The following is a 24,014-nucleotide window of genomic DNA, read 5'->3' as shown; positions in this document are numbered from 1 at the left end:
CCGTCGGTAATTTGATAATTTTATGAGTTTCAAACATTTGACGGTTTCAACCCACTGGGTTGGTATGGATCATTTCCTTCCCCCTTTCGATGCGATGCTACGAAGCGCGGTCATTCTATCCTATTAATTTATTGACGGGCAGCCTGCTGCCGCTCACACTCCCCTTCAAATCCCGACACCACTGCTCAAACTTCCCGTTCAGCGTCTTGCTGAAAAGCCATTTCACCGTGTGCGCCAGGATACCGCTTTGGCACTCCCATGTGCGGTAGAGGCATTTCCCTTTCCCTCCCTTCCCTTTCCCTCCCTTCCCTTCCTCCTCCCCCTCCCCTTCCCCTTCCCCTTCCCCTTCCCCCACTTTCCCTCCACAATCATCAGGCTCGAGTTCAACAATCTCACTAACCCTCTCCCCCTCAAGCCCCTGGCCACGAATCCCCCGCTCGTCGTCCAGCATATCCGCCATACCCTGCTGAGATCGCGCTCGAAACTGCCCTGTGATAATTCCGCCTCGGTTAGATAGGTGGATGGGGATGATGGGGTTGAGATATCGGTCACGCGCAGCTCGGTGGGGGTTTTTTGTGGGGTTTGGTGACGTCCATTATCACGCCGAGGGTGAAGACTGTGCCAATTTCCAATGTTGGGGAAGGCGGGTGGTTGGGATTGGGAGGGGGGAAGAGTGCGAATTTATCGTTGCGGTCGGGCAAAATGTGTTCCAGGATGGGTAGGCGGCGGTGTCGCGCAGGACTTTGAAAATGAGGTCGCCGGGGGCGGCGATGGTGGTGCTAGAGGATATTGTGAGGATTGCTGAGGTGGAGGGGACGATGTGAGTTGATAGACCTGCCTTTGGGGGCCAGGTGGGGGTGGTGAGGGGCATGGTGTCGTGGTGTGAGAGTTGTGCGTGGTCCAGGAGGAGCGGTAAGTGGATTTTGCTTGTAATTTGATTATTTTGGGATATTGATGGAAGAGAGGTGTTGATCGTTGTAGGGTCAATGTCACTGACATCAGCGTTTTCACTAGCCACAGGTGTTGTGGCGTCAATTTGGATCGAGGTCCTTGTCTTGAACTTGCTAGACTGGACATGTAAATGATTGATTTCAGGACTGGGGTTTTCGCCGTTCTATTTCGATAGGATTGTAAACGTGTACATTGGCTCCAGGGTTTACCATATCAGACGCCTCCACACGCTCAGCAATATCTGTTACACGTCATCGGGAATACTCACCTCGTAGGTCAGGGTGCACTCTTTGCATTGAGGCGGCCAACACATCTTCATAGATTGCCCTAAGTCATATCGACTGTCAAGAATCCTTACCAATGCTACCCAATCACCAGTCCAGCAAGGGGAGACTCTATTGATAAATCCGTCTTTGGTAGCGCCGTCCAATTTCTGTTGCCAGAGGTTCGTATATGAACGATGGCAGTTGTCTTTTTCGTATCTTCTCTTCCGAAAAACCTCCACGTGATAGGCATGAGAAGATTTAACAACTTAACTCTCACGAGCTCAAACTCGCCTGCTCGACACGTTAGTGAAATCGACGATGCGAGCACAATATTTTCGAGTTGTTCAGCTTGTTTGAAAAGTTGAGTTTATTCTTCCTCTCGGAAATAATGATCTATGCCTTTCTATTGGTTGTGTCTGTCGCTTATAGTGTCTCTAATTGGCCCCATATCATCAATTTGTATGGCCCCATCGTTTGAAGCGATGATTTCTCCATGGTCATAATGTCGGTATGAATCTCCATCCAGGGCTTCATCATGAAAGAAAAGTTTTCAATTGTGGATCTAGAGACGATGAGAGTTCTGCGAGAACTAAAATTCAATTCGTACGTTAATGAATCTCTCTGAAATCTCAAAGGTCTCTTCATCGGTCCCAAAATTCTGCTTATCCAATTCATTGATGTAGTAACTCGTGGCAACAGTTTTCGTCGTATATACCAGCTTTTGAAACGTCAGTCATCTAGTCTTCGGTTTTCTAGCAGAGCTGGCAGCAGTGGCCCTAAATTTTTCGCTATCCGAAAAATTGCAGGGCACTCGTAACTCGTAGAGAACTCTTGAGCACGTAAATTCAAAGGAAATTTTTTAACTTGAAGTCAGATATGGTGAATAATCGTTTGAAAAGATAGAGATCGATCATGCTCTACTAGATTCTGACAAACGAATGAAGAAAGCTTCACCACAGAATTCAGAAAGTTGAAATATATGACGGAATGCAAACCTCCCTTTTACCCCCATATCTAGAAGAAATAAGAAAGACAATTGAAGTAAATAGTAGACTCCTCTGTCCACAATCGGTGTTGAAGAGTGTTGAAGATATCATATGTACAAAGCGGGAGATTGGTTGGTGCTCAGAACATGGTTCTCAATGAACAAAGGGCGGACGATGGCAAACATGAAGGCCATTGAAAACGTTCGAGATTTGCACTGGGTAATGGTTATCCTTGATGACCAAAATCAAATGAACCATCCAACGTAAGCAGGAATTTTGCTTGAAGCCCGACACTGATGAGGGAGCCGCCCCCAATCCAGGCTCTTCACGTGCCAAGCCCGACCGATCGCGCTAGCTCTGTAGCGCCAATCTAATCTAATCTGACATTTCTCATTCTTCGTCAATTTGAAGATCTCTCCTCACCACCTTCTATGCCCGATTCTGGCAGCATTGGGGCTGAAGGAGATGCCACAGCTCTCTACGAACACACCCATGTCCACTCAATCTACACTCAAATAGCCCCCCACTTCTCCCAAACCCGCCATAAGCCCTGGCCCTTGATCTCTCAATTCCTGCTCTCCCTTTCCCCGGGCTCCGTGGGTCTTGACATTGGCTGCGGCAATGGCAAGTACCTGGACGTAAACCCCGCGATCTATATCATTGGGTCTGATCGCTCAAGCAGCCTGATCGACATTGCTCGGGCAGAGAAGGTTGGGGACAAGCTTGGGCAAGAGGTTGGGCGTCAGGGAGGGAATGATGTCGTCGTAGCAGACGCCCTGAATCTACCGCATAAAGATGGTGGAAAACATGAGAGGGGTGGGGTGAGGGATGGGGGGTTCGACTTCGCGATCAGTGTTGCTGTGGTGCATCATTTGAGTACGCGGGGGAGGAGAGTAGAGGGTATACGTGCTGTTTTGAGGACATTGACAGCGGGGGAAGAAGACCAAGGCATAAGAAGAGCAAAAGGCAAGGCGATGATATATGTGTGGGCGCTGGAGCAGAAGGGGAGTCGAAGGGGGTGGGATGTTGGTGATGAGCAGGATGTTATGGTGCCGTGGGTTATGAAGGGCAATAAGGAGGAGGGGGAGAAGACTTTTAAGAGGTACTATCATTTGTATAGGAAGGGGGAGTTGGAGGAGGATGTGAGATTGGCTGGAGGTGAGGTTGTTGAAGGAGGGTATGAGAGCGATAATTGGTGGGTTGTTGCGACGAGAGGTGATGGGGGATGAAGGTTACTCGGTGCTTGGAAGGAACTTTGACTATTCGCAACTCGCCTGGATTCCTGGCCGTGGTAAATTGACGGCGTCTGAGACGGGCAACCAGTTGCTGGCTTTGCATCCTTAGGTCTGGATATCTAATCTTTCAACCCGTAGCAACAAAAGCGACTGCCAGCTCTATCGGAAATCTTGAAAGAAAATTGGAGATCCTGTCAAATTCGCCAGACCTAGCATGTCTACCCGGACCAGCTGTTCAAAGCGAGATCAGGCACAATATCCGGATCGGTCAACCCCATCTGCAGATCTCAAAGACGCTCAGGAATTGATTATCGGGCTTCGTGAATACCTAGACGGCTCAATTCTGCGATCTTGAGCTGAGAGCTTCATCATTGCTTGAACATGCAATCTATCTTTGTCGATGTACAATGCTTTAGCCGCCAATGCTATGCATGCGTTGGTGCCCAATCCTACAAGGATCCGTCCTCAATGCATCTTGGTCGACCACCAAAAATCCGATATACTCCGATGCGGCCCGCCACGAACGGCTGAGCAGCAAATTTCAAATTTGCGGATCTGCGGAAGCCTTTGATGCACGGTGATTATTGGATACTGCCGCTCCTGCAGGCTTTGGAGCCCAAACGACGATGAGCAGGAAATTGCAAGATAAGGCTGCACCGGCAACCGGAGGGATGCCGCAGCAATAAAGACCGTTCTCTTGTCGATCCGTCAAATGCTCCTGCAGGAGCTAGGAGCGTTACAGACTGATGCAGCTATTCCCCGACCCTCCATCAAGACTTCCCCCATGATCATTGGATCAATTGAACCTGCATCGGTCGATCTTGAGGATGATTTGCGTTTCATGCAAGACAAACAAGACATGTAAGACATCCATCTGCAAGCAACTGCACGTGGCAGGGAAGGGCCCGTTCCAGCCTTATGGTCCAAACCTACACCGCAAGACGCCATCGTCCAACCCAGAGATGAAGATGCAGATGGACCAAAGGATGTTGATAACTCTCCAGTACTTTCGCCTAGACTTGCCCCAAGTCACTGGAATTCGTACAAATCTTGAACCACCTTCACCCTCACAAAACAACCTCCACCTCCTTACAATTCCAAATCCTCACCAAATCTCAGCTTCTACAATGTGACAAGAGCTGCAGAAAAGCCACGTGCTCCACACACCATCGGGAGAACTCATCGCAGGCACCCCACGGCAACAATAACCGCAACGAGAACGACTCGAAACAAGGAATGACCACCCGATTCTACTGCACACAGGTCCGTCGATCAACCGTTTCTGTCTCTCTCAAAGCTGCATAATTGCCAGTCCTCGAGCCGGAATCAGCAAGACACCCCGCGCAGCTCCGTTCGCATTGTAGGAGGTGCAGGACAACCCGCTAATTCATGCCATGCCATACCATGCAAATACCAGAGTTGTAGGAAAGAGGACACGGCGACGCGGCTGAGATAGGAAACCCTCGGTTCGGTTCTATAATTAAAAAAGGCCGTCACGACTGAGTGAGTGTACAAGTCGAGGCGCGTACGTCCCCCGGTGCCACCCACCGCACGGCAAACGGGAGTCCTGAGCGCGAAACGAACGACAACCCGCCTCAGGATCAGACCCCACCCCACCCCACCCCATCCCACGCCCTTTGTCCTTTCAGTCTGTCTACCTGAACCAAAGCAACCAAGACTCATGGGTCCTCAATTCTCAAAGCCTACCTTACCACGCTGGGCTCGCCTTTCCCAGCCAGCCAAGAGCTTATCCATCTCTTGAGCTCCCAAAAATGGAAATTGACTGCGGAGGGTAAAAGTACGCACTCCACGACCACTCGAGTCTCTCCATGCTCTTCCCAACCCACCCCAGTCCCCCCCGCCCTTCATCATCTAGATCCCATCCCCTTCCCCTTCCTCGTTCTCTAGCCCCCTCCACCCCAAAATCGAGAGCTTTAAACCCAATTCCGTGCACTTATTTTGATAAACCACCTCTTCTCATGCACGATGAATTGCTGCTTCGAAATATATTTCTTACTCTCTTAGGGGCCAGCGGTGGGACGTGGAAAGGGTATGGAGATGACATTGCGATGGCTTGGGCAAACACTTCTTAGCAACCGAATTCGTCGTGGCTTCATGCCAATTTCTTGTCAACTGTCAGAATCTCTAGATATAGGAGTAGGGGTGCGGGTGGGCAGCAAATCACTGATGAAGTTGGTTTTCTTCTTCCTTGAGACTTATCTAAGCTACTTGATAGACTGACTGGGTAGGTGATAAGCCCCATTTACGTATGCTGCTTTATGATAATTATACATATTCCAGAGACGAAACCATCCCATCCTTGGGATGAGATGGTCCTTTTCATGTTGCCTCCCCGCCGTTCTTCCGCTCATCTCTTTACCGTTACATTATTCTCAGGCCCACATCTCAACTCCTTGCCTCCTACGTATGTATGTGATCCTCCTTCCTCTTCCCCTTGCACCCAACCACCCCCATCCACCATGTTTATTTCCGAAAAGAAGTAATGCCGCCCGCCCTTGCTTGCTGTATATTGGTATCATGTGTGTGGTATCATGCAACTGAAATTGGATATAGTGAGAGTAAGGAAACAAAGAAAAAGCCCCTTGCGGGGTGCAACAGATTCTTGGTCCGAAAGGAAAGGAAAGAATGCCCGAAATTAGAGTAGCTTGCCGCCGTGACCTGTTTAGTCCGTAACAGGTTTATGCATGACTTGTTGACTGATTGAAAAAGGTTGATGAGTGTCCGATATCTTTTGGGCTGGGTCACGAGGACTCAGCCAAGGCCAGGTTTGAGATTGAGGGTGAGGGTGAGAGTGTCCCAAGGCTGGGGAATGAGGAGGATGAGTATTATCGTTGTGGTATTATGTGAAATTTGTGATGTCATGTAAGCTGGTATGCTGATGTTTGTTTGTGTGGCACGAGAACTCGAGCCTGCCACGAGGCAGTGACAGGGTCTGTGCGCACGTATGTAAGTACTGTAAGTGTGGGACGGAGTTCTCGTCGATCGCACGTGCTTGCCCACTCACTCCACACAAGGCCAGCTGAAATTGAGAAAGAAAACGCAGCAGAGAGGGTGATGCGGCTTGATCATACGGCACCGTTCCAGATCGCTCCATCATGTAAGGGACCGGCAGCATTTGTTGGCGGAAAATAGCGGCGACTTGCTTCGGAATCGTTAGATGAACCGGCTTTTTCGACACGGTTATGCGGATGCTTCGTCGATCTCCTTTCGCCCCACCTGCACGTAGCCGTCATCTGCACTACTCCCACTCCCTCTGCCACTCCCACTTCCATCGCTCTCGTTGCTATTGCGACGAAGAGAGTTTTTCTCAGCTATGCTAGCGTCTGCGAGGGTGTGTAGTCGTTGGCTGGGGTGGCTTGCATCGCTGACGTTGCTGCTGCGATGACTTTGCGGACTGCTGCTGGTGGGCTGTGGTTCTTGAGGAAGAAGATGAGGTGGCGCCTCCTTGCGGCCTCCATGACCCGCGTAAGCTGAGATGCCGTTGTCGAGATCTGCCAGTCCGGGGAGGCGTAGTCCCTCATCGGGGGGAAGTCTCGTTGAGCTGACTGCTGGGGGTCAAGGTTTCGGATTTGTACGCTGTTGCTTTCAGTTGGGCTGACATTACCACCTTCATATTCTCGTCGCGCATGATGCCCAGCATCGCCATTCGTGGTGACATCATGTTGGTATGGGAAGGCACTGATGGGGCCATTGGCTGATTGACCTGTTTGTAGCGCCGCGAGATCACTTGGATCGAAGTGGATTGTGGCATCGTGCATACGGTTTGCCTGAGCAATCCGCCCGTTGCCTTCTCCCTGGGGTCCCGCCGTGTTCGCACCGCTGATGAGTGCAAAAGGGACAGTGTTTGCGCGACGGGCAATTTCTCGCTCCCCAAGGAGCCAGTGCATTGCTTCTGCTGAACGCCATGGGACACCGAGCTCTTTGGCCAGTGGCTGCCACATTTCCAGCCTCATCCTAAGAAGTGTTAGTAAAGAGATGCTTGGGGTGGCGGCAAGAAGGAAGGAAGGGAGGGTAAGCGGTGGCAGATTCAGACGTACCTTTCGTAGACTCTCGCCAGCCTTGTCTTTTTCTCTTCATCCCATTGCCCTCGCTTCTCGAGGTAATTCTGGAAGTGAAGTCGGCATGCAATCTCTGTGCGACCTGGCAGCCTCTTGCTTATTTCTGCCCACTTCTTGCCTTCTCCTCGCAGCTGAATTATCCGCGCGTCCTCTTCGGCGTCCCACTTCTGGTTTGCACCTTTGATCTTCTTCGGACGCTTGGAGGAATGCTCGTCAAGGCTTGAGGCACGCTTATTTGGGGAATATGTCGAACCTGGAGGTACAGAATAGGCTGCAGAAGCCTCATATCCATGGTAATCGCGCCACTGCGCAGCTTGTAGAGCTTCACGGGTCCACGCTGGATGCGAAGCCGGCGGATGCTCTGATTTGATCGGAAAAGGCGTGCTTTGACGCCGATGGTAATAATCTGGAGCGGAGCTGATCGAGGGTGCTGGTGAAGGAAGGATGGGAGGCCCAGCATTGCTGGAGGGAAGTGGAAAGCTTGGCGTTGGATGAAGTGTATGATGTGGGTCAGAAGAGGCTGTCAGATCGAATGTCGAGTCTCTACGCTCTGGGGCCTGATGAGAATCCGCGTTGGAGCCTAATAGATCCTTGATGTCCATTCTACTGAAATCCTTTGGTAGTCGAGCCGCCGACACATTCGCCATGCGGGGAAAGTTTGTCCGTATTATCCAGGCATCGAATGTCAGCAATAGAGATGATGAGATGTTTCTGGGACCAGACGGAGCTGCATATCAGACTCATCACATGTTCACGAAGGTCGCGGTTATCGTGCAGGAAATGTAGGCTGTATGAACATGCTTGATGATTCCAAATAAACCTTGAGAGAGTGAAGATAGAGATGAAGGCGCATCAAAATAGATCTTCCTGATCGGTAGTTGCTCCGACGAGGCGCTAACCGCTTTCCTCCGCTGTCAACAACCAATTATGATGCTCAGTCATGTGATCTTGGATGTGAATGGGTGGGCTTAAAGTGCATGGCCTCAACCTTGGAACGCTTCGAGATTGTAATACGAAGAGAAGTGAAGATCAAAGGACGTTGGCAAACGACCTGCATCAGATTGGAGCTTTGCAAACAAATGCAGACCAGTGAATAGTTGCACTAGCATACTCTGGCGTCCGGCCAGCGCAGTAGCTCGTAGCAGACGCACTTTGGTGTGTACTGCCGGCAATGCTGATGAGGTCAGGGAAGAGGAGGCGCGGGGCTGTTCGGGAAGAAGAGCACGAGGGCGGCCAGGGGAAACAGCAACTGAGGCAAAGAAGGATGAACAAAGGAAGGTCGCAGGTCGCAGCACGATGCTGTCAGTGTCCAGAGTGATGGGTCTGACGCCGAGCTAAATCGCGGCGAATTTCGGACCTTAACAAATAGGCGGTGAAAGATGGACTTCTGGCCATCGATTGGCAGGCGGCTAAACATAGCACACGAACCATGATCTACTTACTAGATGTCTTCTGAAAGGTTTAAATTGACGCCGCCGCGCAGGGCTAGAGTTTCGTAGGGCGTTGCTGGCTTCGACGGTCCCATCTCATCGAGGGAGGCGATGGCGGCCGTTCTTTGTTGGCATCGATGGATTGTGGCGGACGTGTTCCAAACTTGGCGGTGAGCCAGCGGATGAAGCAATATAAAGTTCAGCCCCGGGAGGGGCGAATTGGCAACGAAGCCAGGTCGAAGATTCGTATCAAAGGGTAGAAGGGTAGGCTGAGTCCCTCGTTCGAACTTGCTCTGCGTCAGTGTCAGTGTCCAAGTCGCAGATGTGAGATGAGCTGGCAAGGGTTGGTCGTTCATCGGGCAGCAACGTAGCGCTAGTGCTTGAGCATCCGCCTCGGTCCTGTCCCTTGTCTTAAGGCGGTGAGGCCGGGAAATATGACGACGGATGATGTCTCAGGGACAATCCATTCCGTGGCATTGTGGCGCGGTCGATGAGCCGAGGCGAGTGGTTGGCAGGTCATTGGGCAGGTGAAGCAGCAGCACCGCCAGCATGTTCTCTTTCACTTCTTCCTTGGACCGGGCACGTCATGAATGCAGGTTAGGCATGATGGACGGCCAAGTTGCGAATGCCTTGTCCTGGTCGTAGCGAGTTGTTGGGATGTTGGCAACAGGTGGGTGCATGCTTTCATTCCCAGGCCAGGAATAAAGTGAGAGAACTTCGAAGCGGTGAGCGTTCGTTGATCGTTCTCGATCGACAGTTGCGGCAAGACCAACCCGAAGCCGTTTGGTATGGAGGCTAATGCTGGCTTAACGATGTCTAGTTGCTGTCTAATTGTTGTCTAAGGCATGCAGCCAGCGAGCTCCTGCATGGATATGCAGATGCACTAATGATAGTCGACGTTCCTGATGGCTGGTGGTGGTGGTGGTGGTGGTGGTGGTGGTGGAGGACTGGTTGGCGGCAGAATCCTGAACGGCAGTTCGTTTCGTGCCCTGCCAACGGCTCCTCCCTCTTTGTCTCACCGGCACTCTGCAGTCTGGACCTACCATCATACCTCACTACTCTGCTCTGCAGTCTGGACCTACCATCATACCTCACTACTCTGCCCTCGATCAGGCACCATAAAACAAGGTTCAAGAACCCCACCAGAAGTACTGAGCTAAGACGAAGAAAGAACAGCAGTCTAGACCGCTGAACGCGACGCACGTGAGAGGCACATAGACTCCTCAAGTTATGGCAACGATCAAAGACATTCCCCTCCTCATCACTAGTCCCACCTCCTCCTCAGAGCGACGCATCACGCCAACATGGACCATCTCCCAGCTCAAATCCAAGCTAGAGCCTATCACGGGGATTGCTCCCTCAGCGCAAAGATTGATTCTCCGCCTCCCAGATCAAAACAGCGAGACTCCAATCGTCGCCGACGACGAAGATGTCGCACAGATCGGGAATTGGCCGCTGGCTGCATATGCTGAGCTCAAGGTGTGTGTTACAGATCATTCATGGTGCTTATGCTCCGTTTGTCACCAGCAACTCTCTACCACCCCTGCGTCCCAAGCCATGAGTACAATGTACATGATGCATGCACCCGATGTGTTTTCTCCGCTGCAAGAATCCGCCTGTGCAGGAATTGAAACGTTCTATCTCAATCATCTCTGCATCTCAAAATACGATCGATCATATTGACATATTGACATATTGAGATATGGGCTCTGCACTGTGCATTAATTTTGCAGCGTGACGCGACTCATCGGGCCCATAGAGTACCACACCTTTCTCTCGCAAGATTTGTATTTCTGTCAAGCCAGCACAATAGCAGCAGAGATGCGCCTGCTGCATGCATACACGACATATCATACACGACAGTGCGAAGCTTCATCGCCACATGCACGCCCCAATGCGATCTGCCTGTCCCGTCTGCTTCAACGACACACCAACCCACTCTCTCCACTACCCGATGCACTCCCCACAATCCCAACCCGCCCTAACAGCCCCCTCAGGTCCTCCCCACCCACCCCTCCGTGGCTCTCCTCACCACCGACACCTCCTCCGTCCCGAAAACCGAAATGCCAATCTCGACCTACGAGTCCCTCCACGGCACAGTCCTCGACTTCAAGAAATCTCACCAAATCGGGCGTTTCGACCCCGCTGCCGACGAGAAGAACCGTCAAAAGGTTGCGCGGCTGCAGAAGGACGTTGAGGATAGAGGTATCTCCCCCTCCCCTCCTCAACCAACCCTATCACCAAACCCCCCAACCCCAATCTATTTCTCCCTTCCCCCTTCCCCCTTCCCCCTTCCCCTTCCCCCTTTTCACTCACTCACCCCGCTTCAATCCGCACAAAAGATCCGTATGTACGTGACTCACCCACGCCATAGGCATCAAAGAGGGCTCACGCTGCCATCTGACCTCGCAACCAACCCGGCGAGGCACGATCCGCTACCTCGGCCCAATACCGTCTCTGCCAGGGCTGGAAGGCGCGCCCTGGGCGGGCGTGGAGCTCGATGAGCCGTTTGGGAAGAACGATGGTAGTATTACCACCCCCACCACCCCTGCCCCTACCCCAAGCCCTACCCCCACCCCTGACCCGACCAAGGAAGGAGAAGAAAAGGCGGCGGGGGAAGGGGGGTAGTGCGCTACTTCCACTGCGCACCCAATCACGGCGTTTTCGTGAGGCCGGAACGGGTGGTCGTGGGCGATTTTCCACCACTGGGGCTGGAAATTGAGGATGAGGATATGGAAGAACTATAGACGGATTTAGTGAGAGGGTGGGCGGACCATGGGCGAGAAACCCAAGGCAGGTAGGCTTTTAGGCAGGTTCGAGCCGAGGGGAGGTCGATGGAGATGACCTGTTTGAGACGAGTATGGTGACCGGAGAACGCGTCAGTTTAAGCTTTCGAGAAGATTTTGAGGGGGGAAAGGGGGGAGGGGGACGGGGACGGGGGATTGAGGGATATCGAGCGCGTAGAGAGAGCGTAGACTTAGGACTGTAGGACATAAGAGCAGGGAGCATGGTCACTAGTTCCGTAGGAGTGAGGAGATAAAGTAGCAATGATAATGCATAGAAATTACTCATGCAACACCCGAGCTAGATATCCAGTCATGAATCCACTCTCCCCACAAGCTACTGCCCACCCGCTGCCCACATCGACCCACCCACCTCACATGCCCGCGCAAAGTGCCTCATCATACCTCACAATCTAAGATATCTACCTCAGGATAACCGAAATCCGCCAACCAGCCAACCAGCCAGCCAGCGCCCGCTCATACGCCTGCATGCTACACTTTGTTGGGTAATCGACATACTCATACTGAAGAAAGGGTGCACAGCGCTCATCGTGCCTCACTGGGGACCCAGCAACTGTGTCGCGCCCTCCGCACCCTCCGGTTCAAGACCATCCCACTGACATCCCTGCGCGAAGAACAATCTCGCGTCTTGGTTTGGTGACTCGTTGCCGATGCTGTAGAAATTGCCTGTTTCTGCATTAGCCCACCTCGCCCCAATCTAAGCCAACCCAGGCCCCACTCCAGCCCCCCAAAGCAGACACAAAAGAAAAGGAAAAGGGAGAACTCACCCCTGGGAACCATCCACTGCCCCCCTTACCAATACTAAACGACGTCGTCGGCGTCCCCACATTAACCGTGACACGCCCAAAGAAGACAAAAAACACCATCTGCATTTTCCGCGAGTTCTTCATGCGCTTCAGCCCGCCGGGGGGAGGTGCACCATGCCGCTGCCGAAGAAGGGAAGGGTGAGCGTCTTGGCGAATTTGAATTCCGCGCCTTGGATGTCGCGCATTTCGATTGCATCGGCTGCGTAGGCGATGTCTGGGTTTGTGTTAGTGTTATTTTGGGTGAGGGGTGGGGAAAGTGAGGAGATGGGAGGAGGCAGGAAAGGGAAAAGGGGAAAGGGGTGGATGGGGGAGTGGATGGGGAGGGAAATACCGGTGACATAAATATCGGTCTCATCGTAATTGTTCGCTCCGTCATTCCATTCCATCACCTGGGCCCTTTGAATCCCAGTCTCTGCCTCCCATGGCTCGAGGTCTGAATCCTCTTCATCGATCTCTTCGAGAGGCTGTGCTGTGCCTTGCCTCCCCCTTCGACGACCTGGTCGAAAATTGCCCACGCGCTTTCTTGGAGGCGGCATTATCTCATCTGTCCGAACAACTTCCAGGATACCTGGAAGGGAGTCTCTGCTTGATGGTTGGCTGAATATCACTTTCTCCCCTCGCCAGGATGCTAGGGGTTTGATGGAGTTTCGGCCGCTTCTCGTTGTGATTGCGCCGCTGTCTGTAGCAGGTGTTTCTGAGCGTTGTATAAACGACGGAGCAGCTGAGCCTGCGCGGGAGAAAGACTGTTTGATCTCTATTTTAGGTTTCTTCATTTTGGTATTGGGATCGCGCTCTGTCAGAGGTGGTGCTTTGCGCTTTCTGATGGCTGGCTCGTCCATCGATCGTGACGTTACGGTCAGCTTTGCTGCTTTCACTGGCCTTAGCTTCGCCGGTGGCTTCTCTTCCATCAATTTTGATTCCTCAACATCTTCCTGCTCCTCTTGCTTCCGTGGTTGCGCTTTCTTTCCTGGACGTCCACGCTTCTTGGGCTGCTGGGGTGTAATAGCTAGAGAGGAGATATCTGGATCTTCTGCCAGTGCTTTAGGCTTTCGACCTCCACGAGATTTCACTGTAGGCGGTGGCATAGCGCCAACTGTCGTGTCAGGCTCCAGGATATCATCCTCTGGTAGGTTCAGAGGTTCCCCGCCTTCAAGCGACTGGATTGTAGTGTCTGGTTCGATAAGTGCATCTTCTGTCGAAGGTACTTCTTGCTCTTGCCCCATACTGAGCAAACTCGGATCGATTGTCTCATTATCGCCTTGACCACTTTCGTCATCTGAATTGTCCAGATCAAAAGGGCCCTTCTTCCTATCCTTTCTTCGTAAGCTCACCGGCTTTCTTCCTCTCTTTGGCCGCGCTAAGGGCGCCTTGTGCTGCAATTCTTCGAATGATGCATCCACTGATGGTTCGTCAGGTATGCGCGAAGGCGTTCCGTTTGTAAGTTCTCCTGCGGGTGAAGAGATTGGTGGTATCGACCGCCTCGTAGGTTTCCTTGGCGATCCTTGCATGAGACCCTTTTTTGGCGAAACAGAGCGAGGTATACTTGCTCTTGCATTCTTGCTGGTTCGCGTAATGTCGGTCGCCTCTGGGAAGGTGCCTAGAACGGTGTAAATGAAGCTCTAATTGGGGAGGGAAAATCGACGTACTTTCCACCATCTCCATAGAGTCATCAGCAGTGAAGGTTCGAGTATTATCTTCATCACCATGATGAATGCCATTTGATTGTGTAGGGGCTTTCTCGGGCGAGGAAAACGAGGGTATAGGTTCCATGCCATGTTCATCTCGAATACCGGTGTCTGGTAAAGTGGCGCCCGTTTTCCTGATACCCTAATTAGCACATTGGACACGATTACGCAGTTGTAATAAGGTCAACTTCTGGGGTCCACTCACCTCCCTCTCTGGCCGACGGCTCCATAATCTCCTCCAGCTCGCGGTTTCCTCGGCGTATGTCTTGGAGCCATTTCGCGTTGGTTTCCGTCTTATTAAGTTAGAAATGAGCTTCGGAATGTGGAAGTGCCGAAGAGATTTTCAGGATATGTAGATGGCGCGACGCTTGGGGTGCGTGCGAACGAGCATTTCAATTGAATAATTACTCTCTGTAAATGTGATAGAAAATGCCAAGAGCAAAACACGTTCCCAAAACGGGAAAGCGCGGTCTGACGCGCCGCCAACCTTCAGCCTCGGCATTTGTTTTATTTCGCCGACTCGCCGACAGCTCTGTCTGCCTGACATAAATAGGGTCCGTTACAGTCTTTCAATCTGGTGAAGGCATTGATCAAAGGAGATCCGGAATCACACTGCAATGGCTTCACATGTCATGGCTTTACTTCGACGGTTGCTCCCTGTCAACCCTTGGAAAGCGCTGGCAATTATCTTGGCCGTTCTGAATCTAAAGTCGCTCCCCTTGGTCTGGCACGTAAGTCTACCCTCAACGCTTCAATTGGCATTGACTGATGCCGACCTGATAGTTACGCCTCCTTCGTAGCCTCTTTGCTCATATACGAATCTCTCGTACCCGCTTAAAGACCCTCCCTGGCCCCTCTACCCTCTTCCAACCCCTCATTACATCCTCACGATCCAGCCCATACGAATGCGATTATAATCTTCATAAGAGCAACAGCACATACTTCTCTGACTTCGACCTTGGACGTCTCGGTCTCCTAGTTTCGCTGTGTGGGAAAGGTATTGACATCACGCGCACTCAATTGCGGGAAGAGATGCCAAATGATACAAGTGGGTTTATGACAGCTTTGGGCGGTGTCGCCGTCAATTTTAGAAGAGAAATCAAACCTTTTGAGAAATTTGAAGTTTGGACTCGAATCTTGACCTGGGATCGCAAATGGATATATGTGATTGGACACTTTGTCAAGCCTGGGTCCGTGAAGCCAAGGCGGTACGTTTTGCAGCCGTGGAAGAACAGCAAGAGTGAGCCCGAAGATCACGAAGTAGCTGGTGCCGACAAGAAGGTGAACGTTAACTCAAAGCCGTTGATATTCGCGACAGCTATATCCAAGTACGTCTGGAAGAAGGGCAGGCTCACGATACCACCAGAGAGGATCTTACGGGCGTCTCAATTGCTGCCTCCAAAAGCAGAAGATCATGAAACGCCCCCAACCAGCTCCACACCACAGCCTGAGGGCAATTCAGTTGATGCAGCGAATTCCACTTCTATATCGCTTGCCGAAAAAGTGACGCCTGACAATGCTAGCGAGGTACTTGCAGCCTCCCTGGCCCCGAAGCCTGATTCTAGTACATGGAGCTGGCAAAGAATCGAAGATGAGAGACTGAGAGGCATGAAGATTGCCGAGATGTATGGTGGTCTTGAACAGCTGAATGGGGAATTCAAAGGTGAAGACGGCATCGCCTTGGCCAGATCTTGAGCAACAGTGGTCCTCGAACCAGACTGCAAATCTGAGCCTGTGAAATGAGGGCCTCCATGTGACCGAAAGTCCAGTGTATGGCACTCAGCTGGCAGCAAACGGCTTCCGTTGACAGACGGCAACTGTAAGGTCCACCCGCCTCCTTTGGGTCTTCGTGCCTTGCAGAAGCGCATCCGTCGCCACGTGTAAGGGCAGGATCCTTGCCATCCATTTCTGCTAAATGACCAAGTCAAGAGGCAAGATTCACGACCCACATCTTGCCCATACTCCGTAAAAGGAATTCATCGCGGTCCGCCTGCCTAATTGGTACAAGTGGATGACAGGTTCAAGAGGCCCCCCGCATGGCTCTCACTCCACGAAGCGCTATACAGAAAGTTCCTTTGCCGCGAACATAGTGACCTCCATGTCGCCGAGCGGAGCCAGGCAGCGGCAGTTGTTGGCTAGCTGCCGTCTGTACGGATATACGGATCACCACTTAATAATTCACATCCTGCAAGTGATGCATGAGCTTTGCTGACGTACATGATTGAGCGTGCGTTACTCCTGCAATATTTGATTCGAAAGCTGCGAGCTCCTGCGTGCCCGTTGTGCACCTCTCTCTTCTTTATCAAGTATTTACATTTTCTCTTTCCCAATGCGTATCCCAGCGTTCTTAATTGTGTTCGCGCTCCGGCTTTCCTTGTCCTTAGCAGCTACACCACGCTACAATCCAAGAGCCTTTGGCCATGTACTGAACCAAAGACAATCCTGTTTCTGCTCGCCAGATGCACTGGTCGTCGATCTGGGATATGAGCGATATCGAGGCGTGGCGAACCAGACCACTGGTCTGAATACGTGGAAAAGGTAAGCTATACGGCTCGCCTGGGCAGCGTCACACTGAAAGAATCTCCTTTAGTATTCGCTATGCAGCACCTGCAACAGGGTCCAATCGCTTCCAACCTCCACAAGTCCCAACTGTCAATCGAGATCAAATCCTTTTGGGCGATGCACTCCCACCGCGATGCCCGCAGAGTCTCAAAAGTCCTTTGTAAACCTTGCCTGAAATTCACGCACAGCTTGATGTTCTTTGTTAAGCTGACTCGATTGTGTAGCCCTGCTCCATTGGGTGTTACCGGGCCCGCCGGCCTGAACACTACTGGCGACGAGGATTGCTTGTTCCTTAGTGTCTACGCGCCCCGTGATAAGACCAATCTTCCGGTCTTGGTCTGGATCCATGGTGGTGGCTACGGACAAGGTCAGGGCGATGAGGATATGAGCGCTATAATCAAGACGAATGGAGACTCCTTCATCGGTGTTGCAATTCAGTACAGGGTGAGTGTAGGACACGATGGTGATGATATGACTGACTTAAGCAATCAGCTTGGAGCGTTCGGCTTTTTGTCTTCGGATGAAGTCATGCGATTCGGCGCGGTGAATGCAGGTCTTCTTGATCAGAACTTCGCTTTGCAATGGGTACAAAGTTACATTTACCTATTCGGCGGAAACGCGTCCCAAGTGACAATCTCAGGGGAAAGCGCAGGAGGCGAGTGAGCACCTTGTTGTTCCAATTCAGCGGCTGACTTGTTTCCCCTCAGGAGGTTCCGTCATGCTTCAAACAATGGCCTTTGGCGGATATCTGGGCAGTTCACTATTCAGCAATGTAAGGCTGATTACCCTAATCAGCTACGAGGATACTGATCTCGTCTCAGGCTATCGCTGCATCGCCGTATCTACCACAACAGTACGGTTATGCAGACTGGGTCCCATCCCAATGCTATTACGCCTTTGCTGCGGCAGCTGGATGCTTTGGTCCGCCTGCCCTTCCGCAGAACAACATCAGCAATTCGGTCTTTCAATGCCTGGTTGGGAAAGACACGCACACGCTCCAGAACGCAAGTGCTGCCGTTTCGGGCGCTAGTAGAATCGGCACCTGGGGCTTCCTGCCCGTAACAGACGGCGTCTTCATCCAACAATTACCCAGCCAGCAATTGCTCCGAAAAGAACTCAACAGCGTGAATCTCCTCGTTGGCGTAAGTCCCCAAATTCAAACGCCCCCCCTTTCCCTCCGTCACTGAACCCCACCCTCCAGAACAACGCCGACGAAGGCCCTGCCTTCACCCCCCAAAACGTCCAAACCGAAACCGACTTCACCACCTTCATCCAAAACACCTTCCCCCTCTTCACACCCTCCGACATCGAGAAAGCCGTCCGCTACTACCCCTCCCCCTCTCCCCCCATCGACTCCACCCCCTAGACTTCTCCACAAACGGCACCAACCCCGACATCACCGCCCTCACGGAATCCACATACGGCAGCGGCCAACAACAGCGCGCCAACAACCTCTACGCCGAATCCACCTTCGTCTGTCCCTCCTATTGGATGGCAGAAGCCTTCACCGGCTCCGGTCGCAAAGCGTACAAATACCAATACTCTGTCGTGGGCGCGCAGCACGGAGCCGACGTATCCGGGTATTTTGGCCCCGCGGCACTGAACCAACGCGACGATTTCGTCAAAGCATTCATGACTATCTGGGGGAATTTCATCACGAAGAACGATCCGAGTATTTCTGCTGAGATTGCTGATGGCGCTAATGGAACGGGCGATGGTGGCGCTGCGACAAGTTTCCCGATGTTTGAGGTGGGGAGGCCGTTGCAGGTGGATTTGAATCAGACCGGGGGGAGCTGTATCAGATGCCGAGTACGGTGGGGGGAGGGGGAGGGGGAGGGGGAATGTGACGCAGTTTAAGAGCCCGGGGTTGAGGAATCGGTTTGCTGTTGTGGATGCGTATGCGTGGGAGGGGGGACGGGGGGCGAGATGCGATTTCTGGAGGAGCGTGGCGGGGATGGTGCCGGAGTAGGTGGGAGGCAATGGGGGAGAAGTTGGTGATGGTGGGGCCTGTGGGGATGTTCTTTTGCTAGTGATGCATATAGGGGGAACGTTGCTTGGGCATTGAGGTGTTAATAGGATGGGATGGGATGGGATTGAATGGGATGGAATGGAGTGGGGCGTGAGGAGTCCTTTTCGTGTGTGTACAGAGTCGAGAAATATGCTTGATATCAAGGTGTAGAGATGTACGTGTAACGAAAAGGCTAGTAGCAAGAATAATATGCTATATTTTCATACGGGCTGTTGTGGAGTAAGGTCTTGGTTTTGTGACATGATGTGCTCACGCCTTGCTTTCCTTTCTTGTACTAGTATTTGACAGGCGTCGGCTTTGATTGATGGAAGTATGACTTTCATAGCTCACCCGAAGAAACCATCTTTGTGATGGCAAGGAAGCCAGCACTACGAGTAAAATCAGCGACTCATCGCTCCCCAGTCGAGAAGCATTCATTACGCCTTCGCATCTTCCAAAAGATGGCTTGACCCCTCCCAAACTTCTTGAAGCTCACTCGAGACACATATGTAGGAGAAGCAGTTCATGGTCATGTAAACCCCTGTCATATCGACTTTGAGGTATCAATCTCCCGGCCCCACCCCACCATCAATATACACACGTTCACACAGCATTTCCAATACTGTGAACATCCACTGTACCTTCCGAATCTCCAGAGCGACTCGCACTAAGCTCACTATCCGTCCCCGTCCCCGACCCAGTCTGCATCTCCCAATGCCGCGCTCCTTTCTCGGCGTCGAAGCTATCGAATAAGGGCCCGCCTTCGAGGTTCTGGAAGGGCAGGAAATCTTCCTTGGTGCCGGTTCCGGTGCTCTTGCTATCCTGAGGGTGGGCGCTGATCAAGTTTCGCTTCGTGGACTTGGACTTTTGGGAGGATGGATGGGAGGGATGGGAGGGGTGGGTGAGTCGGATGTATTCGTTGCGTAAGTGCTGGTGTAAGGGGCGGAGAGTGGGGATGCATGCGGCCACTACGCCGAAGAGAACTTCCCAGGTGCGCCAGTACCAGTTGGGTATTACGAGCCCTTTTTTTTTTACGTTAGGACTTTGTGATATCTTGCTTGGGCTGAGGCTGGGAGGGGGGACGGGGAGGGGGAAGGGTTAAGGGAGCGTACAAGTAGGATCGTTCGTCACGTTCTGGTAATTTAGGACGGTGCGGACTAGAGATAGCGAGCCGGTGCTGTTTTACGTATTTAGCAAATTATCGGCAGGTGGAGAAGATATTGGGTGTGGGGAGGGGAGAGGGGGGGAACTTACATCACGCCCAATCCCATCAGCAGACACAACCCGACTTTACTCCGGAAACTGATCTGGACTTTCCGCAGGATGAGGATCGGGAAGGCGGAGAGGAAGTAATCCGAGATAATAGAGATGACTGCCACAACATCATCGTAAGCCTCTAGCTATGCATTCTCAATTGAAAGAATATAGTGAAGATTGTACTTACTAGCCTGCGAAATAATAATCCTCTCAATCTGTCCCTTCGAAAAACACTTCCCTGGCATCTTACTATTCCACGCCTTGTCCAGATGCGGTCTACACTGCACGATCCACAGGACGCTCAAGACCACATTACTGACCACCAAAACGAAAATCGCGGCGTATAAAGGTCTGATGAACGCTTTGGTGATCGTGATACGCAAGAGGAAGAGACAGATTGAGATTTTGGTGAAGGTTAATGTCGCGAAAGTCTGTTCGCCCACGACAGCCCAGTCAGTCGGTTGATGTCTACGAACAAGATAGCCACGCCAATGACAGGCTGACTGACCTGCAGCCACTCTCCATAAGCATACTTCATGAACTCCTGAAATTGATGGTCGGTCAGGTAGTAAGCAGGTCGACCAAAACCATAGCCGATGCCCTTGGTAATGAGCCCCATGCCGACCATATGGCCGAACTATTCAATGCTTTGTTTCAGCCTTCATCTACGTCCTCATGCGGGGATTGAGTGCTTACGCCGGCAAACATGATGCACCAATCGTCCCAGCCGACTTTCTTGACGATCCAGATTCGAGTGATGAAGCGGAGGGTTATCATCAGTACGACGATAGTCAGGGCCAGTATTGAGGTTGCGAGGACGCCGCCGGATCGGTCTGCGTTGCCGATTCGGGGAGGTGTCTTGGGTCTCTCCATTGTTGAGCGGTGAGCTGATGGTACTGCTTGTGATGAGGAGATGCTGAATGCGGTTCCAAGTAGTTGAGAGCCTGCGCGAAGTGTCTTCAATTCTACATAAAGCCTTCACAATGCAATTCCTCGAGACAATAGTTAGTGCTGTATTTGAAATTAATCAGGCGGTTGACAAGGAAGACTCCAAGTCAATCAGTAAAGTATGAAGAGAAGTAAATGTGTTTGCGCATGATGTATTTTGTGGATGTACAAAGAAGATTTTGGCGAAGGAATAAGCCTGCCTTCAAAACGGCGATTCAACTGAAACAAGAGGCTGTACAATCTCCAATGAGGTAAAGCAGTGCCCCATCATTGCATATGGCGCAAACATCAGATAATACGCAGCAAACCTGTGCCGTAAACATACGGGAATCTTAATGACTGGAGTATGCGAAGGATGCACACAGCCTAAATTCACACGTTCTGCACATCATAGCTGTGACAAAAAGCACGAAGTACAAAGCGCGCTCCGAACAAAATTGCGATCCTGGCAGGAAGGATTTGACGTGCATTGCGGCGTAGGCCCCGCCTGAACCCCGAAGACAATAATGGATCTCGATGAAAGCCAAACTTTTGGTCAGGCTGACTTCGACTTATTCTCCACGAGGCAGCTAAAGAATGATTGCGAACCCTGGCGATATATGGCAGCAATTCGGTAGGCCGAGACTCGGTATACGTTGGAACATCAAAGCAAAACTCGACTCCGGTACGGCTCGTCGTCACCCTTGACAAGGCTCGCGTGCTAGGATCCATCTTTAATTGGGCCGAATTTCGTCAAGATCCCTTTTCCTGGGTGAAATGTCGTGGGATTGGGGCCGGCTTCAGCATGAATGGCTTTGGACAGGAGGATCCTCGCAGCATCATCAATGGCGTTGGATGTGTATTTGAGATCCTCGAATGTTATATCATCGTTTCTGTCTTCCGAAATGACTCGCGACCACATTTCTTGCCTTGAATGTGCATGAGATAGAAGTTGATTTCGATGTCAATGACCACGATAGTGGAAGGTACATTCTATCGAATTGGTAGTCAATTATTTAGTCCGACTGTGAGGAGTTTTTACATCGGTTGTCCGTGTTGAGCTCAATAGTATGCAATCTTTTTGGTCAGTGCCAGTCCATCTCAACTTCGCAGCCAACCCTTCTCTCGTTTCTCACTCTTCCCTCGCCCGCATTGATAGATGTGCATCTCATCCATTGGCCGATTCCAAACCGTAATTTCCGTCGCCTTTTGAATGCTGCCCGCCTTCTCCCCTCGCGCTGCATTCTTCGCCGGCATTGGTGGTCCAGTCTCTACGTTGCCACCTTCAAGGTCAACCACATCTTGCGATAGCCCCAGATTTTCCTCGCCCCCTTTGCGGCGACGTGACCATATCCTTTCCACCCACGCCAGTTTCCCTTCCCTTGCCTTCTCATCTCCAATGTCACTATGACTGGGACTGCTTGTGGTGGCACTACTTCCCCTCTGGTGCTTCACTCGACTTCCACTCCCACAGCTCTTCTGACCCCGTTTGGAGCACGCCTTAAATAAAGGTCCAAAACTCGGCAAGCAAGCACAAATGACCCCCACATTCGTTTCCAACGCTGTCCAAACACCCAAATCCACAAAATTGTAGGTAAAATCCTCCGTGCCCTGATGCTGGGCAATCGTGGCCAGCCGCAACGCTCCTACCACCGTTACAAATCCGCCCACCCCAAACACTCCAGAAAGTGCCAATTTCTGGGGAAGGGTGATGCGCAAGCCCAACAGCCAGTGGAGCGGGAGCAGCATTATGAGGACATCGAGAAGGAGATTGGGTATCACTTGGCCCAGGAAGTATTGGAGCGTATTAATACATTGGTGGTTTGGATAGTCCTGCGGAGACCAGTAGGCGGGGACGGGGTGGCAAGAGAAGATGGCTGTTAAGGCGGTTGCGAGGCCCCATGCTGTGACTATCACGCCGAGTGCGGTGGAGAATTTCTTGAAGGTGGACACGTGGAATATGCGATAAAGGAAGCAGAGGATTGAGACTTTGATGAGGGTGACGCTGATGGGGTAGATTATTTCTGCGATGTAAAGATTCAGCCAGAAGTGCTTGATTTTGTCCTGAAATCCTTGGGGATTTCCAGAGGCGACGAGAGCTAAGTGTTGACCAAGACCGTAATGGGCGGAGGCATGGATCATTTGGATCGAGGGGATCCAGGCGAATGGGGTCTCGAGGAGGATTAGCCAGTCGTCCCAGAGGAGGGGCATGCGTGCGAGACGCCGGGCTAGCAAGCGGAGGCCGAGTGCGATACCTGACAAGGCAATCATGACCGCCATTATGCGAACGAGGCAGGGTCCCCTGTCTGTGTGGAGGTCGTAGCCTGGAGGATATTGGACTTGGGACATGTTGAGGAAGTTGGACACGGTTGCAGTAGGAAAACGAGAAATATGTTAAAGGAATGTTGCAGAGACTTTTTAGTTTGACGGTCTTCTCTTATAGATGCTGCATCGTAACGCACGACGAGCACTGAAGATGAACCCCGCAATGCGAGCGGATCAGACTCAAACACACACGAAAACTGACTTGCTTGGCCTACCTGGTGTTTTGCGAGATGCATCTGCAGTCAGCACAGCACTGCTGTGCTGCATCGTACCGGACCTTCTACTCACAGGATAATCGGCATGTGCATCAAAGCCCACACGGGAGGCATCTCAGAGCGATTGGCCGAGATTGTTGGAAGTCGGTGCCAAGGCCGTGTAGGTTGATGGCACAGTCGTGGAGAGGCCAACGCCCAGCTGCATGGCGGGCTTCTTGCTTGCATAAATGCTCAATTCTGATCAGAAACAGGCCTCAGTTGCGAGGACATCTCTGGTGAGCGCCGCAGCAAGGTGTCCTTGCCATAAATATAGCCATCAGGCGCGGAGTGCGAGAAGCGTGCCGGCATATGCACGTTTCCACTTGGCTCGCTAGGTCCTGCAAGCACAGATGTGGTATCGAAGAATCGTGATCGAGAATCGGTACAGATTTTATCACCAGGGTAAGGTCACTTGTCGAGTGGCAGAGGTGCGTTCGAG

The 24,014-nt window shown here is 51.8% G+C and overlaps 9 protein-coding genes across 9 annotated transcripts; 5 read left to right on the top strand and 4 right to left on the bottom strand.

Annotated features, from left to right (window-relative positions):
• Positions 1–2,634: 2,634 nt before the first annotated feature.
• On the top strand, positions 2,635–3,432 carry KY384_000353 (uncharacterized protein; the record flags this gene model as incomplete). Its single annotated transcript, XM_044808890.1, has 1 exon — positions 2,635–3,432. One exon carries the CDS (start codon positions 2,635–2,637, stop codon positions 3,430–3,432), a length of 798 nt encoding a protein of 265 aa, XP_044665643.1.
• Positions 3,433–6,770: 3,338 nt separating this feature from the next.
• On the bottom strand, positions 6,771–8,164 carry KY384_000352 (uncharacterized protein; the record flags this gene model as incomplete). The annotated part of the gene is made up of 2 exons (XM_044808889.1): positions 6,771–7,413; positions 7,497–8,164. 2 exons carry the CDS (start codon positions 8,162–8,164, stop codon positions 6,771–6,773), a joined length of 1,311 nt encoding a protein of 436 aa, XP_044665642.1.
• A 2,013-nt stretch (positions 8,165–10,177) lies between these two features.
• Positions 10,178–11,575, top strand: KY384_000351 (uncharacterized protein; the record flags this gene model as incomplete). The annotated part of the gene is made up of 3 exons (XM_044808888.1): positions 10,178–10,426; positions 10,945–11,152; positions 11,322–11,575. 3 exons carry the CDS (start codon positions 10,178–10,180, stop codon positions 11,573–11,575), a joined length of 711 nt encoding a protein of 236 aa, XP_044665641.1.
• A 1,071-nt stretch (positions 11,576–12,646) lies between these two features.
• Positions 12,647–14,518, bottom strand: KY384_000350 (uncharacterized protein; the record flags this gene model as incomplete). The annotated part of the gene is made up of 4 exons (XM_044808887.1): positions 12,647–12,771; positions 12,889–14,154; positions 14,204–14,376; positions 14,448–14,518. The coding sequence occupies 4 exons, from the start codon at positions 14,516–14,518 to the stop codon at positions 12,647–12,649; spliced, it is 1,635 nt and encodes a 544-aa protein (XP_044665640.1).
• A 356-nt stretch (positions 14,519–14,874) lies between these two features.
• KY384_000349 (uncharacterized protein) lies at positions 14,875–15,937 on the top strand (the record flags this gene model as incomplete). Its single annotated transcript, XM_044808886.1, has 2 exons — positions 14,875–14,973; positions 15,026–15,937. The coding sequence occupies 2 exons, from the start codon at positions 14,875–14,877 to the stop codon at positions 15,935–15,937; spliced, it is 1,011 nt and encodes a 336-aa protein (XP_044665639.1).
• A 1,000-nt stretch (positions 15,938–16,937) lies between these two features.
• Positions 16,938–17,467, top strand: KY384_000348 (uncharacterized protein; the record flags this gene model as incomplete). The annotated part of the gene is made up of 2 exons (XM_044808885.1): positions 16,938–16,957; positions 17,029–17,467. 2 exons carry the CDS (start codon positions 16,938–16,940, stop codon positions 17,465–17,467), a joined length of 459 nt encoding a protein of 152 aa, XP_044665638.1.
• Positions 17,468–17,534: 67 nt separating this feature from the next.
• KY384_000347 (uncharacterized protein) lies at positions 17,535–19,138 on the top strand (the record flags this gene model as incomplete). Its single annotated transcript, XM_044808884.1, has 5 exons — positions 17,535–17,576; positions 17,626–17,946; positions 18,006–18,122; positions 18,245–18,521; positions 19,122–19,138. The coding sequence occupies 5 exons, from the start codon at positions 17,535–17,537 to the stop codon at positions 19,136–19,138; spliced, it is 774 nt and encodes a 257-aa protein (XP_044665637.1).
• Positions 19,139–20,484: 1,346 nt separating this feature from the next.
• Positions 20,485–20,942, bottom strand: KY384_000346 (uncharacterized protein; the record flags this gene model as incomplete). The annotated part of the gene is made up of 2 exons (XM_044808883.1): positions 20,485–20,706; positions 20,766–20,942. The coding sequence occupies 2 exons, from the start codon at positions 20,940–20,942 to the stop codon at positions 20,485–20,487; spliced, it is 399 nt and encodes a 132-aa protein (XP_044665636.1).
• A 1,155-nt stretch (positions 20,943–22,097) lies between these two features.
• On the bottom strand, positions 22,098–23,345 carry KY384_000345 (uncharacterized protein; the record flags this gene model as incomplete). Its single annotated transcript, XM_044808882.1, has 1 exon — positions 22,098–23,345. The coding sequence occupies one exon, from the start codon at positions 23,343–23,345 to the stop codon at positions 22,098–22,100; it is 1,248 nt and encodes a 415-aa protein (XP_044665635.1).
• Positions 23,346–24,014: the final 669 nt, after the last annotated feature.

The sequence above is a fragment of the Bacidia gigantensis genome (assembly GCF_019456465.1).
Source record: "Bacidia gigantensis strain McMullin 20006 chromosome Unknown contig_49, whole genome shotgun sequence".
Lineage (NCBI taxonomy): Eukaryota > Fungi > Ascomycota > Lecanoromycetes > Lecanorales > Ramalinaceae > Bacidia > Bacidia gigantensis.
This window is presented reverse-complemented; position numbering and strand designations above follow the sequence as displayed.